The sequence below is a fragment of the Passer domesticus genome, chromosome 1, assembly GCF_036417665.1.
Source record: "Passer domesticus isolate bPasDom1 chromosome 1, bPasDom1.hap1, whole genome shotgun sequence".
NCBI lineage: Eukaryota > Metazoa > Chordata > Aves > Passeriformes > Passeridae > Passer > Passer domesticus.
The window spans coordinates 8,016,856-8,033,055 of NC_087474.1; the positions used below are offsets into that span (position 1 = coordinate 8,016,856).

General features: G+C 42.9%; 2 protein-coding genes and 1 long non-coding RNA gene across 9 annotated transcripts in view; 2 read left to right on the top strand and 1 right to left on the bottom strand.

Moving 5' to 3' along the window:
- UBE3C (ubiquitin protein ligase E3C) overlaps positions 1 to 3,326 on the top strand; it is a 70,140-nt gene extending 66,814 nt beyond the window's left edge. For both annotated transcript variants that reach the window (XM_064435564.1, XM_064435593.1), the window contains one exon: positions 545 to 3,326. In XM_064435564.1, coding sequence (XP_064291634.1) covers positions 545 to 715 — 171 coding nt within the window. In that variant the 3' untranslated portion in view covers positions 716 to 3,326. The remainder of the gene's footprint in view (positions 1 to 544) is intronic.
- Positions 3,327 to 10,842: 7,516 nt separating this feature from the next.
- Positions 10,843 to 12,073, bottom strand: LOC135309606 (uncharacterized). Its single transcript, XR_010369815.1, has 2 exons — positions 11,799 to 12,073; positions 10,843 to 11,650 (listed from the first exon to the last, which is right to left on the bottom strand). It is a non-coding gene; the product is annotated as an uncharacterized LOC135309606 (long non-coding RNA).
- Positions 12,074 to 12,213: 140 nt separating this feature from the next.
- DNAJB6 (DnaJ heat shock protein family (Hsp40) member B6) overlaps positions 12,214 to 16,200 on the top strand; it is a 56,055-nt gene continuing 52,068 nt past the window's right edge. For 2 of the 6 annotated variants that reach the window (XM_064385024.1, XM_064435864.1), the window contains exon 1: positions 12,214 to 12,369. The gene's annotated coding sequence lies outside the window, so the exon portion shown is untranslated. The other 4 variants (XM_064384947.1, XM_064384921.1, XM_064384876.1 and 1 more) reach the window with 4 other exon arrangements.

Genomic DNA, 16,200 nt, shown 5'->3' on the forward strand with positions numbered 1-16,200 from the left:
CTGCCTTGCCAGCAAAAGCAGTGATTTGGAGGTAAAAAATAAATATATTTTTCACTGTACTACCTTTTGGAAGACAATAAAAGGGATATTATTAAACCAATTAAATACTATATACAAAATGTCTTTAAAGTGTGTTCTTCAGCTCAGTAGTTAACACATCAAAGAATAATCAGGGTTTGACAATTTTTTATCATTACAGACTCACTATGCACATTGATATTATATTTGTGTAGCACTGTAAATTTGTACCATAGACTGTATGAACCATAACAAGTCATTGTATTTCCTTAGAATCACATAAATTGCTTTGTGTATTCCAAATGAGTGAATCTTGTTGGGACAAGGCAGAGGGAGACACTACACAATTCAAGAGTGGTTTTGGTGGTATGAGGAATGAAAGAAATGCCACTTGAGTGTCACTGTGACAGGTTTTCATCTAGTGATTTACTTTGTGGAAATGTGTGCCAGATGCTACAGGGTAATTTTGCCTCGTATACATTTTTTTGATATGTGGTTGTTTTTTTGTTTTGGTTACATCTTCCAGGAGTTATATCCTGCATTTTGCATTCACAATGGAGGATCTGATTTAGACAGGCTGCCTACTGCCAGTACCTGCATGAACTTGCTGAAGCTTCCTGAGTTTTATGACGAGAACCTGATGCGGAGCAAGCTCCTCTATGCCATTGAATGTGCTGCTGGATTTGAACTCAGCTGAGTCCAGCCCATGCTTATGTGGATGATCTGCAGAAGAACGAACCAGTGCCTACTCTATAAGCAGCACCCATACCCAAGCAGTTTTAAGGGAATTCTACATTTCTGCAGCTCTTGTGTCTTACCAAATGCCCTCAAATAGGTTTCATTTCTAAACACAATTTCTTAGTTGGCTTCCATTACTGAATATTGCGTTGACACTGCTTTATGACTCAAAACAATGAATGCTGTGTGCAGCGTGGCTGATTTCTGTGTTTGTGTGAAGAAAGAGCACATTTAAAGAACAGTGACATCTCAGTGAAATTAACCAAAGATGAAGCTTTGGCTTTGTGCTGTTCAAACATAAATAATGTTGCAAACTGGCAATAAAGTTGTGTACTGTGCGGTGCGTTGGGATGAGACAGGGCTAACATCCTGTAATGAATCTTTTAGAAGGAAGGCAAGCAGATGTTTGCAGATATCCCAGAACTGAGAGGATGGAAATGCTCGTTTCTGACAACCTAACATTGTAACTTACATTGTAGAGTTGTTTACAAATCATAGAGAGATGGGCAGTCACCAACCATATGAAATTCAACCAGGGCAAGTGCTGGGTTCTGCACCTGGGAAGGGCAGCCCTGGCTGTGTGGACAGACTGGGGAATGAGAGGCTGGAGAGCAGCTGTGGAAAGGGACCTGGGGGTCCTGGTCCATGGCATGTTGGACACGAGTCAGCAGTGCCCTGGCAGCCAGGAGGGCCAGCCCTGTCCTGGGGGCATCAGGCACAGCTGGGCAAGGGAGGAGATTGTCCCCTCTGCTGTGCACTGGGGCAGCCTCGCCTCGAGTGCTGGGGACAGTTTTTGGTGCCACAATATAAAGAAGACAGAGCATCCAGAGGAGGCCATGAGGGTGGTGAAGGGCTTGGAGGGGAAGCTGTGAGGAGTGGCTGAGGTCTCTTGCTCTGTTCAGCCTGGAGGAGACTGAGGGTAAACCTCACTGCAGTTACAACTCCTCGTGAAGGGAAGAGGAGAGGCAGGCACTGATCTCTGCTCTGTGGTGACAGTGATGAGGCCTGAGGAAACAGCATGGAACTGGACTGGGGAAGGTTCAGGTTGGGTATCATGAAATGGTTTCTCACCCAGAGGGTGGCTGGGCTCTGGAACAGGCTCCCCAGGACAGTGGTCACAGCCCTGAGTCTGCCAGAGTTCAAGAAGCATTTGAACAATGCTCCCAGACACTTGTTGTGATTCTTGGGGTGTCCTGTGCAGGACCAGGAGTTGGACTGGATGGATGAACCTGATTGACCCCTTCCAACTCAGCATAGTCCATGATTCTATGACAGTTGTTGCAGAACTGATTTTGTTTCAAACTACCTTCCCTCAAGATGGTAGACACTGAGATGAAGTGGGTGTAATATTCCATTTGTGCTTTCTGAAACACTTTGAAGAAAACGGATTTGCATTATTTTAAGTTCAACCTTTGCTGCATCATTATCACTTGGACACTGTTCTGAATGGATGTGACTTTCCAGGTTTTCTCTGTCCTGTTTCTGTCTTTTGTGCCTGTACAGGTTTGTTGATTGGTTGGTTGGTTTTAAATGAATCAGTCTCCTATTGCATACAGTACATATAGAAATCACCACTTTGGAAAAATATACATGTAATAATTATTAAAGTTATTTGAACCAAAGTTATCAGGCTTTATCTTTTATATTTGAAGCCTGTGGTGTTCACATTCCTTTTCCCTATCATTTCTTTCCATCTTAAATGCCATATCTGTGCCGTAGACACTAAACAAATTACCTTTTTTTTGTGACTAAACAGCTTTTATATCCATTTCCCTGCAGTATTTCTGCTGAGAAAAGTAAATGGGAATATGCTGCTTAATGTAATTTGATATCTGGGGAGAAAATTGCTCTCATGGAAGGAGCTGATCCTCTAATAGTAGGCACATCTTAGGGTTTCGTATGCAAACTCCAGTGACTTTAGAAAAGGAATTATAGTTCAGACTGTAAGATTCGTCAGTCCATCCCTCTGAACTTTACTTTTATATTTTAAATCATCAAAAATTACAATCAAATTTGTATTCATCTCTTATGCAAAAAATTATTTGCTGTTACTGGAAACTCTGCTGGATTTCCTATCTAATAAGCAGTAACCAGCAATATCCTTTTAATTGTGGGGAAACTGAGTGGTTTTAAGATGTTTACTAGTAACCATATAAAAATGTATAATTTCTTAATTTGGGTAATAAATGAAGTGTTAAAATACTATTTGTAGTCTTGATGTACAGAAATAAAATGATTGGTTTTCTTTTTGGTTTTGCTTTAGGCTTTTTATTTATGTTAAATGTTACATGCTCAACCTATTCTTTATCCCAAATTCTTTTCTTGTATATTTTTCTACATAAATTATGAAACTTGTAAAGAAGTCAAAGAGATCAGTAATAGTGAAACTGCCTCCTCCTAATTGCAAAACCTGAACACTTCTTTTAGATAGCATTATTTATTTTAGAACCTAATGCTTTAAATATTTTGAAATTATTTTTCAATTCCATTATTTTGCTACATTGAGTAGTGTTGTATCTGTATTTTGTAAAATTAAATTAAATTTTTCTATTAAATATTTGTATTTTGAAGATTGTGTTGGAGTCATGCCAAGTACTGCTGACTGGTACTGTCCACTTTGTGCTTTGAAAAGGAGCCAGTGCCCACTATTGCTGTCTGTGGCAGGAGAGCAGCGGTGCCACAGGGAGGGTAGGCTGGGGGAAGTGTGGCTTGCACAGAGCTGGAACTGCAGCAGCCACAGAGCTGCAGAAACCTTCAGGGGAGAACCTGGGTTTGCTGACGGTACTCTGATGTTTTATTTCTTTGTCTGCAGCACTCGGTGATGTTTGTGTGTCCTGTGAAGTGTGACACTGGCACAGGCAGTTGTAGCTCACTGTGCACAGGCTGCAGCTTCACCACCTTCAGAATCCAGGCTGCAGTGAGAGGAGAATGGGGCTTTCCTTTGCAGCCAGTGCTCCCAGATCTGCCAGCTGTTCTCAGACAGGCAGGATCAAGCATGAGTTCCTGCTTTCCAATGATCTCTTGCTGGATATTTTAAGGAATAGGAAGTAAAGGTGTGAGAGGTAACAGTAGTTGTGTCCTGAGGAGTAAGGGGGTTGAAATGATCTCTTGTAGCACTTACATAGCAAGAACTGTTTGTGTAAAACTGGATTTTCTGTTTTTTAAAAGGAGCAAACTGTTCCCCAGTGGTGATGCTCCCAGGGTTTAGGTGGGCAGAGGCAGGAACACAGCATGCAAGCAACCTGAAATTTACTGTAGATTTGATCATTGGAATTATAGCAGTAATAATTATGAGTTTGGGGTTGGTTTCTGTACAAGACAACCCTTCCATAAATTCAGTTTCTGTACTACATGTTTCTTCCTCTAGTTCAGTACTTGCTTTTTGAGAAAGCAAGCATTTTCTGATTGGTTTTTGTTTTCAAGTAAGTTTGGGGTTGTAATTTCGTAACCTGTTCTACAAACCTTTTTGTCAAGGTCTGTATGATAGAAGAGTTCACAAATTTTTCATCTCTACAAAGGCATTAAAAGTGGAATAAAGAAATAAAATTAGCACTTGGTCTCTTTATTCCAATGAGAGTTTTTCCAGATGGGGGTTCAGTCCTATTAGATGGATTAAAAAAAAAATAAAGCACAGCAAACTAAACCAGGCCTTGTCTTTAATCTCTGTTGTCTTCCATCATGGTCCTGAAAGCCAGACATGTATAAATGTTACAAAACTGATTTCTAGGGAACATTTATATCCTCAAAAGAGGAAAGATTATCCTCCAGTTCCATGCATAAACACTGAGCTGATAGAAGTTTGATTTGAATGGGGAGGATATCTTCAGGTATTTTTTGGGCAGGTGCTCCATAAGAATAATAAAAAATGAGCTTCCTGATGCTATCAGTAGCAACGTTAACTTTTTTTTTTTTTTTTTTTTTGGCATTACTTGAGTAGCACAAACATCCTAATTTAATCCTATAAAGGGGTTTGGAATTCAGAGACAACACTGAGTGCACTGAGTTCATACATTTCAGTTTCTACCAAAAACTATTAGTTTAAATACCAGTGAGACAGCACATATTCTTACCACCACTGAAAAACACTACAGCACAGAAAAAAATAAAAAAGAGGGATGTTATTTGTACCTGTAATACTTGCTCATATACATGAATCTGTGTTTATAATGGTTTGTGATGTAAATGCTTGTTATTTTCTTTTCATATGCTTTTGCCTGTCAGTGAAGGAGAGAAGAAATGAACATGGTCTGTAAAACTGATCAGGATATCTATATTTTTATTGACTTTGGCTTTTATGAATAAAATAATTTGAGTTTTCTTGGAACTCTGCAGAAACACTCATTTTTTTGCAGTAAATTGGGCATTCTCTTGTTAAACAACTGATGGTACTGAATAGGTTCTAAAATAATCTAATGTTAACTGCTTGTTGCCCTTGAAGGTAGTACTGTTGGAACTGGCCACCCATGGCAGTGATGGAGTCACCATTCATGGAAGAATTTAAAATTCCTGGAGATGTGTCACTGAGGGACTTGGCTCAGTGGTGGGATTGGCAGTGCTGGGTTAATGGCTGGACTCAATCACTGTTTTCCAACCTAAACATTCCTGTGGTTCTGCTTTGGGATGGTTCCTACCTTCAGCTTTCGAGCTGTGATTTCCCACTGCCAAGGAAGCTGCAGCTCTGATGGTTTCCTTTGTTTCAGGGTGTCTTTCAAACAATGCACTTACTCTGCTTTGTAAAACTTCTTCAGAATCTTTGGAAAGAATACAACTCCATGGATAGAAGTCTGAGAAGCTGTAATTGATAGTGAAGAATGCTACTCTGTCAGCAAGCACAAAAATTTCTCTTACAGCTTCTGGAATTCTAGCACGTGGGCTCCTTCAAAGGTGCAATTGAGTTTTTATCTCCTTTGATAATTAGACTTGCTTCCCTTTGCTTATTTATTATTTTCATTGCTAAATACACTTTTAGTTCCACTTTAATATTTATAAAGTTAGTATTGTGCATATTTATTTTTGAATGTTTAGAAATAGCAGCATATAGCCTTCAGCTTACTTGCTACTAAAAATGTGGTAAACGTAACACTACAGAAACACCTCTTGTAGGGCATTTCCTAATTTGTAACATTAATAAAAACACAAATGCCCATGTGCCTGACTTGTTTTTCAGTATGTATCTGAGTCTGGAAAGGGCATTAAATTTCTCGTGTGTAGAGAGACAAAAGAAGGCAAGAAGTGATCATGAGGTTACACAAGCTGAATCCATTAGAGAGAACACAGAATAGCTGAAATTGGGAGGGATGTCTGGAGATCACCTCCAACCCCCAGCTCAAAGCAGGGTCGCCTACAGCAGGTGGGCAAGACCTTCACCTGTGGAGTTCTCAATGTCTTCTTGGATGGAGAATCCACAATTTCTCTGGGCAGCCTGTTTTAAGTGTTCAATTAAATTCACAATAAAACCTTTTTAATCAGGTTTAAACACATTTCTTGTATTCCAGTTTGTGCCATTGTCTCTTGTCCTGTGGGGCAGTACTAAGGAATTGGAGCCTTCTCCAGGCTGAACAACATCAGTTCTCAGCCTCTCCTTATATGACACAGCCTCCAAAACCTTAATCGTCTTTCTCTCTGCCTTGCTTGTTAGTGACCCCATCAGCATCTTCAAAATACCTTCTGTGGACTTTGATGTGACTGGGGACTGAGTTAAGTGACAGTAAATCTCTTCCTTGTCACATTCTTGTGGTTGTTAATCAGTGGCACTTACCTGCTAAGTTGGATTTAAGATTTTGTGGCTTCGCTCTTTCAACTTCCAGTTCTGCTTTGACTTTTCAAGGATTTTGCAAATGTCTTAGCAATGTAAAATAGTAGACTTGGTAAAAACTGAGCTCTGAATTATTTTTACAAATGTTTATAGATAAGATGCTAAACATTGATATAAAAACCATAGGACTAATGCTAAATCACCTAAATGTATATTTGCTTCTGCCACCAACAGTATCAAACACCCCAGAGCAAGGTCTTGTGCAAACTCCTGTATTTTGACTGCCTTCTGAAGGCTGAGTAGCCCAGAATTCTGCAAAGCACATCAGGCAGTCGAACAGGAGAAACATGGGAATTGTGACTGGCAAAAAATGGGACATAAAGGCACGCACAGAAGTCCTGCAGCTTGATTTCACACTGTCAAGGGATGGGCTCTTCTTGTGTGATGGTTAAATCATTGCTACATTTATTGCCAGTATGGTTGCTCTCCAGGCTGGGACTAAGCTTCCCTGTCCGCAATCATACATTCTGTTTGCAAAGTTGGTTCATGTATTTATAGGAGCAGTGTGCTCAAATTTCCTACTATATTTAACATCATTCTTTTCTGCATTCCCAGAGCAGCTGTTTGTTCATTCTGTGTAACATTTAACTGAAAAGTAGTTTTGCATTATTTCTATTTTATTCCTTGTTTATAGTTACACATAGTTCTTGATTGCTGAAGAAAGAAGCAGGCATTCACCAGATGGTGTCATTTCAGATCCTCCTGCTACTGCTGCTTGCCCAAATGTTAGACCTGGGAAAAGCATCTCTCCTCAGTTGCTATGTGGTTTTGCTGTATGTTGTCAAACAAACCTTCTGAAGGAATTGTTTCTTTAGCCCTAAAGAATTATTTTCATTATGGCTCTGTTTTTCTTTTTTCCCCTCTTCACTTTTCAGGCAAAAAGCAGCAGAGCTCAAAGTTCTGCAGAGATACTTCAGGTACAATTATCTGGTAGACCCATCTGGCTGTTGATGAAAAATTGCATGGAGTTAACTAATATTTCATGTTGTCACATGGACAAAAAAGCATATCCCTGATCAAGTTAATGAACATAAATGCTGATCAAGCTGTCCTTGCAAAGAATAAGCACTTTGCATGAGCTGTGAGATCATCTGACTGCCCCCAATAGTTGCTGGGTTGTTGTGTGCAGACCCCAAATAATCAGCAAAATACATCTGATATTTCAGGAGGAATTGGCAGAAGCATCAACTATGCTGAAGTGGTTTAACCACTTTCAAAAGCATCCACTTAGCTCAGGCTCTTGGACACAAAGAGGAGTCCAGATAAACTTGCAGCCTCTAGATTACCTAAGACACACTGTTCCAATGAAAACTGACATTATGCTCGGCAGGAAAACACTGGAGAATGCAAAGGAAAATGGGTTATTTTGTGCTTTTAATGCTTCTACTGGAGTTTTAAACTCTAGGTGTATTCCCCATATTTCAAGTCTAATTGTTTCTGATAAACTATCAGCAAAAAGTTAATGCTTATATTTAATTAAGTGGCACTTTCCAGAATTACTTTGCCAGCAGTACTATAATTAGATGACGTGAGAACAGTCTTTGATACATATGCTCATATTCTTTGTTAACACCAGAAATAGAATCTGTAAATCTGTAAATAGAAAAACGGGTTGCATTAAAGCAGCAGGGCAGAGCAGCAGGTTGGGAAGGCTACAGCCATTACCACCTCAGGAGGATTAATATTAATGTCTCTCTAATGCAGCATTTTTAAGCATTTCTTGTGTTCTGATGGGCTTTATGTAATTGACCTCCATAAATCATAAAAGATGGTTTTAAAAAAGAATCTGGGAACTACGTGAATTGCCAATACCTCCTGGAATGCTGCCACATGATTTCCATCATTAGGTTATAGCTACCAGTTAGGCCTGAATTCATCTCACTGAACTTCAGGCATCTGTGAGCTGGCTGCAAGGCGCTTGGGGAGAAAAGGCAGCCCCAGGACAGAGCTCTGGCAGGAGGTTCCTTCTGTACTGGAACACAAAACCAAAATTCCACCCTCTCCAAAGAGGATGGGATGGACTGTGCCCTAGAGGCGCCCTCTCCTCCTCTCTTCACAGTCAATGGCCTCAGACTGGATGTTTGAGACAGCTGAAGTTGGGTGAAGTGACCAGACCTTTCCCTCACGTTCCCAGAGGAGAGCTGAAAGTTCTTAAACAACTGAGATTCTTTGATAGCAGCATTTATTGTGCCTCAGTGACTCAGCACTTGGATATCAGCCTGGATCTCTGCTACCAGCTTTAACAGACCCACCAGACCTTCTTTTGTTATTGGAATGTTGATGCTCTGCCAGCACCATCAGATTTAATGCCCCTTCACGCAGTGCTCCAGGCTTCTGCTGCAAGCAGCAAGCCATAAAAACACAGGACGTTTTGACTTCATACTTTTGCAAATACCTTTGAAGGTTTTCTGAATCTAAAAGGTTTCTGTTTTATTAGTCCTAGAAATAGAACTAATTAAAAATGTTAATGAGCCGGTTATGTAATCCTTTTGGATTTCAGCAAAACTTTCAATACTGCCTCTCCCAGGATCCTTCTGGACAAATGTGCAGCACAATAAACTGGATAAACACACCATGGGGTGGGTGAGCTCTGGGCTCACGGCTCAGCACGAAGGGTCACAGTGGATGGGGTTACACCAGCCTGGTGTCCTGTCCCCTGAGGGCTTCCACAGGGCCCCAGCCCCACCCCGGGCTCTTCAACACCCTCATAAACGACTTGGGTGCAGGACTGGAAGGGATACTAAGTTTGCCAAGGACACTAAATTGGGAGGAGTTGTTGACTGCCTTGAGGGCAGAGAGGCCCTGCAGAGACCCAGACACATCAGAGGGCTGGGCAATCACCAGCCACACAAAGTTCAACCCGGGCAATCCTGGATGTATGTGCCTCAGTACCCCCTGCAGCAGCTCTTCTGGTGGGTTTTGCCACGTACTACTTGAATTAAAATCACCTGCCTTTCCCTGTAACAGAGAACAGAAAATTAAATATCATGTGCACAATTTGAGCAAACTTAAAAAAAGTAAATAATTCTTGTTACTGTTCAGCATTAGAGATAATCTGAGCTGTCAAAGATTTTAAGTTAAAAAAAAATAGGTGCCTTGATAAATGATATTTGTAACTGGTGGCTCTGCAGTGTCTTGGGAAACACCCGTTCGTGTAACACCCGTTCTGCAGTGTCTTGGGAAATGTCATCATATCTTCAGAAACAAGCATAAACCAATTAAAATGTCTTTTTGATTAAAAAAATAGATTACACAATCTTTTGTTTTCATCTATAACTTTCTTAGGAAACCTTTATTTACATTCTCAGTGTTTTGCTGTAGAAGCTGCCAGACTGCCCTGCCCTCAGCTATGAGCAGGCACTTTACCTTCTCACACCTTCCTTTCTCCAAAGGCAAAATTGGTCTCTGAGCCTTCCCAAATATTATTCCTACACCTGAAGGATGCTAAAGCAGGGCTATTCTGTCTAGAGTCAGAACAGTGTTAGAAAATCTCTGGGCAGATTCATGTAATGGTAACAAGTGTGTTAAAGGAGCCATGGTCCTGGTTGCACTGATGCAGGCAGGGTTTTCATTCCAGCCCTCTAGTTCCATATGGAATCATGCTTCTTTGCCATGTTCTGTTTGCTTGGATAAACAGGAAGTTTTATGGATGGCATCCATCATACCTTAGCTGTAAATATAAAATCTGCTCTTTCAATTATTAAAGCAAAGAAACAGCCTCGTGCAACTTCTGCCTTGTTTACTGCAGCTCAGGTTTTAGGACTCTTCACTTTTTTTCTGTAATCAGTCATGAAAGGCTGGGGAAAAACCATTATTTCCACATCAAGAAACTTTTAAAGGATTAAATCAAAATTTTATATGGTCTCCCCCCACCCCTCACAGTACTGACCTGCCTTTGCATTTGCCAGGTTGTGAATCCTGAGGTCTGAACCTCACCCCTTAGGAAGAGCCAGTCTAACCTACTCATCCCTTGGGATTTTTCTTTCCAAGTGGACCAACGCCTTGGACTTCACAGCTACTTGCTGGTGAGAAACTAATGGTGGAGTGAGGTGTCTCTCTGGTCTAATTTGGAAGAATTGTTTCCACGACCACAACTTAGCATCAACAATATTCCTTTTGAAGCTTGCATTTCCACAGGCACCAAGCCTATGCTTAGGGTTGTCCTACTACCTGTCCTGCTGATTTGTTTTAGGTTTTCCTCTGCCTTATTCCAAGCTGGCTTTTGTCTTTTTGAACTCCCACTGCCACACAAACACTTCCTAAATAATGACTAGCCTTTTAATTGACTTTATTTGGGAAGCATGCATTTCAGGAGTGGAAACTCTCTAACTTCACTTTGGTGATCTATAAATTAATGCCTCCACTTTTTAAATAAGGCTCAAGAAAAAGAAATGTACAGCAATTTAAAGCATGGATAAAGTCCACATTAAAAAACAGAATAATAACTTTGCTGCCCTATAGTTTGCTCTCACCATGGCACTCAGAAGACAACGTACTTGAATAGAACACAAAGGATGCTCCAATGCATTCACCCAGTGCAGGGCCTGTCCAGGTGCTACATGCATGGAGAGGAATCTGACCTCAAAGGAATTGTGTGGCAGAGTTACAACTTTTGAGACTACAACTTAAACACACATGGGGGAAAATATTTTGTCATCTCACCTTGAGCACACAAACTCACGCATTAAAATAATGTTTCTTAAAATTGTTGTTTTTTCAATTTTTCCTGCAGCACAGGCATCCCTTTTTGCATTTCCCCTCACAGAATCCCAGAATGGAAGGGTCAGTCTGGTCCAGCCTCCCTGCTCAGCCAGGGTCACCCCAGAGCACCCGGCACAGAACTGTGTTCAGATGGTTCTGGAACATCTCCAGTGAGGGAGACTCCGCTCTGGGCAGTCTGTTCCAGGGCACGGTCACCTGCACTGGGACAGTGCAGTAAAAATGTAAAGAATTAAAGTAGAAGAAGTAAACAGCAAAGGAGTTCTTCCTCATGTTCAGTGGAGCTTTTTGTGCATCAGTTTCTGCCCTTGGCCTCATCTCCTGCTGCTGGGCACCACCGAGCAGAGCCGGATCCATCCTCTGGGCACCCCCAGTTTTTGAGAGTAAAGACACAAAAGGGGAAGAAATTTTGTCATCTCACTTGTAGCAGCCAAACTCACCTACCCAAAGAATGTTTCTTAACATTATTATCTTTCTATTTCCTTCTTCTTTCCCCTCAGCTGCACACCTGGGCATTGCTTCACAAAATCACATTGTCAGGTTGGAAAAAAACCTCTGAGAGTGCAGCCCGTGACTGAACGCAGACAGGCTGTGAGTCTGTGGAGCCGGGAGCCGCCAGCGCCGTTTGAAACGCGCCGTGCGCGCGGACATAAACACAAATATAAATATAAATATAAATATAAATATAAATATAAATATAAATATAAATACAAATAAATAAATAAATAAATAAATAATTATATACACAGACACAGGCACCCTGTCCCGCCCCTCCCTCACGAAGCCCCGCCCTTCCCTCACGAGGCCCCGCCCCTCCCCTCACGAAGCCCCGCCCCCAGGGAAGCCCCGCCCTCCCCTCGGTCCCGGTCCGGCGCAGCGCCGCCGGCCGCCGGCAGGGGGCGCTCTCCGCTCACACGGGACGCCCGGCGGGGCCGTTCCAGAAACTTCCGGAAGCGGCGGGGCGGAAGTGACGGCGCGCGCTGGCGGCGCTTCCTGTTTGCGGCCGCTGCCGTTTGTCCCGGCGGGAGCGGCGGGCGGCACCGGCGGGAGCGGCGGCCGCGCTGAGGAGCCACCGGCGGGTGAGTGCGGGGCACGCGGGCCCGGGGCCGCCCGGCCGCGCCCGCGCGGGAGGCAGGGCCGGCGGGGAGCGGGCGCTTGGCCGGGCCGCGGTGCTCGGCAGCGGCGTCCCTGGTTCCCGGGGCCTGGCGGCGCGGCCCCGGCTGCCGTGAGGGCTCTGCCCGGCCTTGGCGGGGCTCCGGGAGCGCGGGGAGCTCGCGGCTGACTCGGAGCGCGACAAGCCCCGGGACGTTCGGTGCCAGCCCGCGCTGCCGCCTGGCAGAAAAAAATCCCGGATTTCCATTCCTTGCTCGCAGCGGTGTCGGTTTCCAGCCTCGTTTCGTTAAACAGAACTTGTCCTTAAGGCGCTTTGTGTCGCAGGGGGCTGCCCTGGCGGCCTGCAGCGTGCTGTGGTTTTCTCCGCAGTGCCCGAAGGAGCTGGGGTGGCTGCGGAGAGCCGGGGGAAACGGCCTTGAGAGGAGACGGGGAGATGGAGATGGGACAACGTAAAAGGGGTTTCACGTTCAGGGCCGGGCACTGGAACAGGTTGCCAAGGGAGTCGCCGTCCTTTGGGAGCGCCGGGATGTGGCGGCTCAGGGGCAGTGGCGGGGCTGGGGTGTTTGCACTGGAGGATCTCAGAGGCGTTTTCCAGCCCTGCCGATCCTGAGCCAAACGCGCTGTTCCTGCCCCGATGGAAGCGGTTTCGTTGCGTTCTGCTCCGGTTATTGCTCGGGCAGGGGCAGGAGCCAGCTTTGTTGTGGGTGAGGTCGGCAGAGGTCGGGTGTTTTGAGCTCGCCGTTGTTGCCAGGTTCCGAGTTGAAAGCTGACACTGGCAGGTGAGGAACACTGTTTGTCGTCAGTGTTTGTTACACTTCAGGGGACAGTGGGCTGGGTTCACGACTCGCGTTCCTGTTTGCACCAACACTTCGTGTTGTGTTGCTGTCTGAGCTTTCCTTGACTGCTGAAAACGTGCTTCAGCCGTGCTGACAGAGGTGTTAGAATCATTCAAAATACTGAACAAATCCGTTCTAAATTGCGGTAATAATAAACTGCTACTTATTTAGACAGGGTAACGTGAAAGGTGCGTTTATAACGTGCAAATGGTTAGGTTTGTGTCATGGCGTAGTCAGTGATCAAACCCAAGGGTTTATAGGGTGTAAAGTGTCAAAAAGTGATAAGAACAAGGTGTTGACACCAAGGGAGCAACTGGGATGGAGCAAGGCTCAGTCACTGCTGCCTGCTGACCTTAATTTCTGTTTACTCTTTGGAGATCCTCGCACTCCAGTTAGGGATTTCATGTTCAGCTGGTGATCAAGAGCCTAGTAGTGAAAATACCATTTAGTTTGGTGGATTACGTTGCCAAAGAAGATTTGTTTGGACCAACGAGTAAATGTATTTACAGATCTTGTCTCTGTGATTACTTTTTTTATTGCAAACAACCAGAATTTTAACTATTGCACAACACAGGTCTAACTTTGTGTGCTCCCCTTGGTGCCTGTGCTGACTTCTCAGTGGAGAATAAGACTGTGCTGAAAATGGAAGTTAAATTAGTATTAAGTTTTCTTAAATAATCTCTATTGGAATAGAAATTTAAATTGCTGTTTTTATTGGCAGCACTGTTTAGACTGCAGTGCTACTAACAATGTAAACTGAATCTGTAACCTGCAGAGTTCCCCTTGTTCTCCATCGGGCTTTTTAGCACTTGTGCTTTCAAACTACAGCAGATTCTTACAGACAGCTTCTCTCTCTGGTATTTTCCTGTCCTTCCCGGACCGATGCAGTTTGCTAATTTATCTTGGCCGGGTTTGGGAAGAAGGAGGGAAGGGCTTTACTTTTGTGTAACGCTGAACTTTTAGTTAGAGGACTAATGTGTTTTGCTACTGATTTTTTAAAATAGATAAATCGATTTCTTTACTGACTGTATTCTTTTTTTTATCCATTAGCAGTCTTGGGATAACTTAGTTAAATCATCATCATCCTATGTAGGATATAGGCGTTCCGGACAGCACACCAGACACAAATCCCAGGTTTTTGGTGGTTGTGCACCCGTGCCGAGCTGGCTGGCACGGGCGGGGATGTCCCGCGGTGCGAGCAGCCCGGCGCTGCTCCCCGGCTCCCGGGCACAGCACTGCACGGACGCTTCCGAGGGAAGTCGTTGCTGTAATTTTTGGTTTAGCTGTGTGAGGTTTATGCTTAAGCGTTGTGCTCCTTAAGTAGGAAGTGCTCCATTTCTCTAATAGCATTTGTAAAGAACCTCCTCAGTTGTGTCCTGGAAACATTTCCTGACAAAGCTTTTCCTTTGTCTTATTCAAGCAATGGAAGGATTAGTGAGAAATTACTTTGCTTTGTCACAACTTGTTGGATCTTGCATATGATGATTGTTTTTTCCAAGAGAGATTTAAAATAAAACTGCAGTTGTGGATCCCAAATAGTCATATTTCAGTTTAAAATAAAAATCAGCTTGGCAGCATTTAAAACGGATCCTGAATTCCAGTTTAAATTCTATTTTCTTTTGAATGAAATACATTTGAATGGATGTTAGTTTTTCCTTACTTTAGACTTAATGAAATCATTCTGCTTTATTTATTTAACTGCTAGGGAAGAAATAATTCATGCATATGCATTTCACTCCTACAGTTACTAGTTGTAGGTTTTATGTTTTCTGTTTGTTCTGAATACTGAAATCCCACTGATATTAGTGAGGACCGTACTTAACAAGGATCTTAAAGGCCGAGTAGTAAGTTTGAAGCCATTCATAGCTACATTGTAGCCAGTTTTTATTAAAACTTTAATTTGCTTAGAAATAGTTTTTCTCTCTTAAAATGTTTGGATTCATGACAGCCTATCAACACTCTGAAAAAGAACTTGCTCTTTGCTTTAAGGAAGCTTTTTTTTCCTTTTTCATTTTTGGCTTAAATAAAGTTATCATGACTCAAAAACACTTCAGGGGAAATGTGTAGAAACTTTGAACTATTTTCTTTTCCCTGAAGGATCATCTGATTGCATGTGATTATTTGCCTAAAACTTTCTGGGCCATATCTTTCAGTTGAGGCTTTCACCATTTTTAATTGCTTAATCCTATGCAGATCATATATTTTTTAAGATAAGATACAAATTTTACTTTGTATAAAATAGCCTTTTATGGTTAGTTTTCAGGAGAGTGACAGTGTTGCAGATATTTGTGACACAATTCCAAATTTGGACACCTGAGTTGTTTTGGAAAAGTGCTCCTTTGCTTCAAGGAAAGATCATGAATAAGTCCCTTTTTATCAGAGATCAGATGGATAAGCAGGAGAGTCTCAGCCAAGGGAGCGAGGGTGGCCTGTTGACTGATCAACATCCTTTCCTGTTTTTTGTGAGCCAGTTTACATTTCTTTCACAGATGAAGATTTTGGATTTCTTCTGTTTCCATTTTTGGTTGGTTCACTCTTTTTTAGTGGTTTCTTGCTTGTTGCCCTCTATGAGCTTTGCATGTGCCAGGCAGCAGACAGACCAAGCCCTGTAATTCCTGCCGGAGTTGTGTCCTGCTGCCCTGGGGAGGAGAGGAGTGGACAGGATTCTTTGTAGCTCCCTGCCTTAGGGGCTGAGGGTTACAGGTGTCTCTTGTTGGCTGTGGTGGAGTTTTATTGTTGCTGGCTTTTCTGGGATGGAACATGAACTGCAAGGTAAAGCAGTGGGCCCAGCTGCCTTCTCCCTGTGTGAACTGGTGTCATAATAACAACTGTATCCAGATCCACTCTGCTGTCTGACATACAAGCGGGATGTTTGCTGTAAACATGAGATTAAACTAAGCTTTTTGGAATGTGCATTTTATTAAACTCATCTCCAGAGGATACTGAGGGAGTATTAAAATA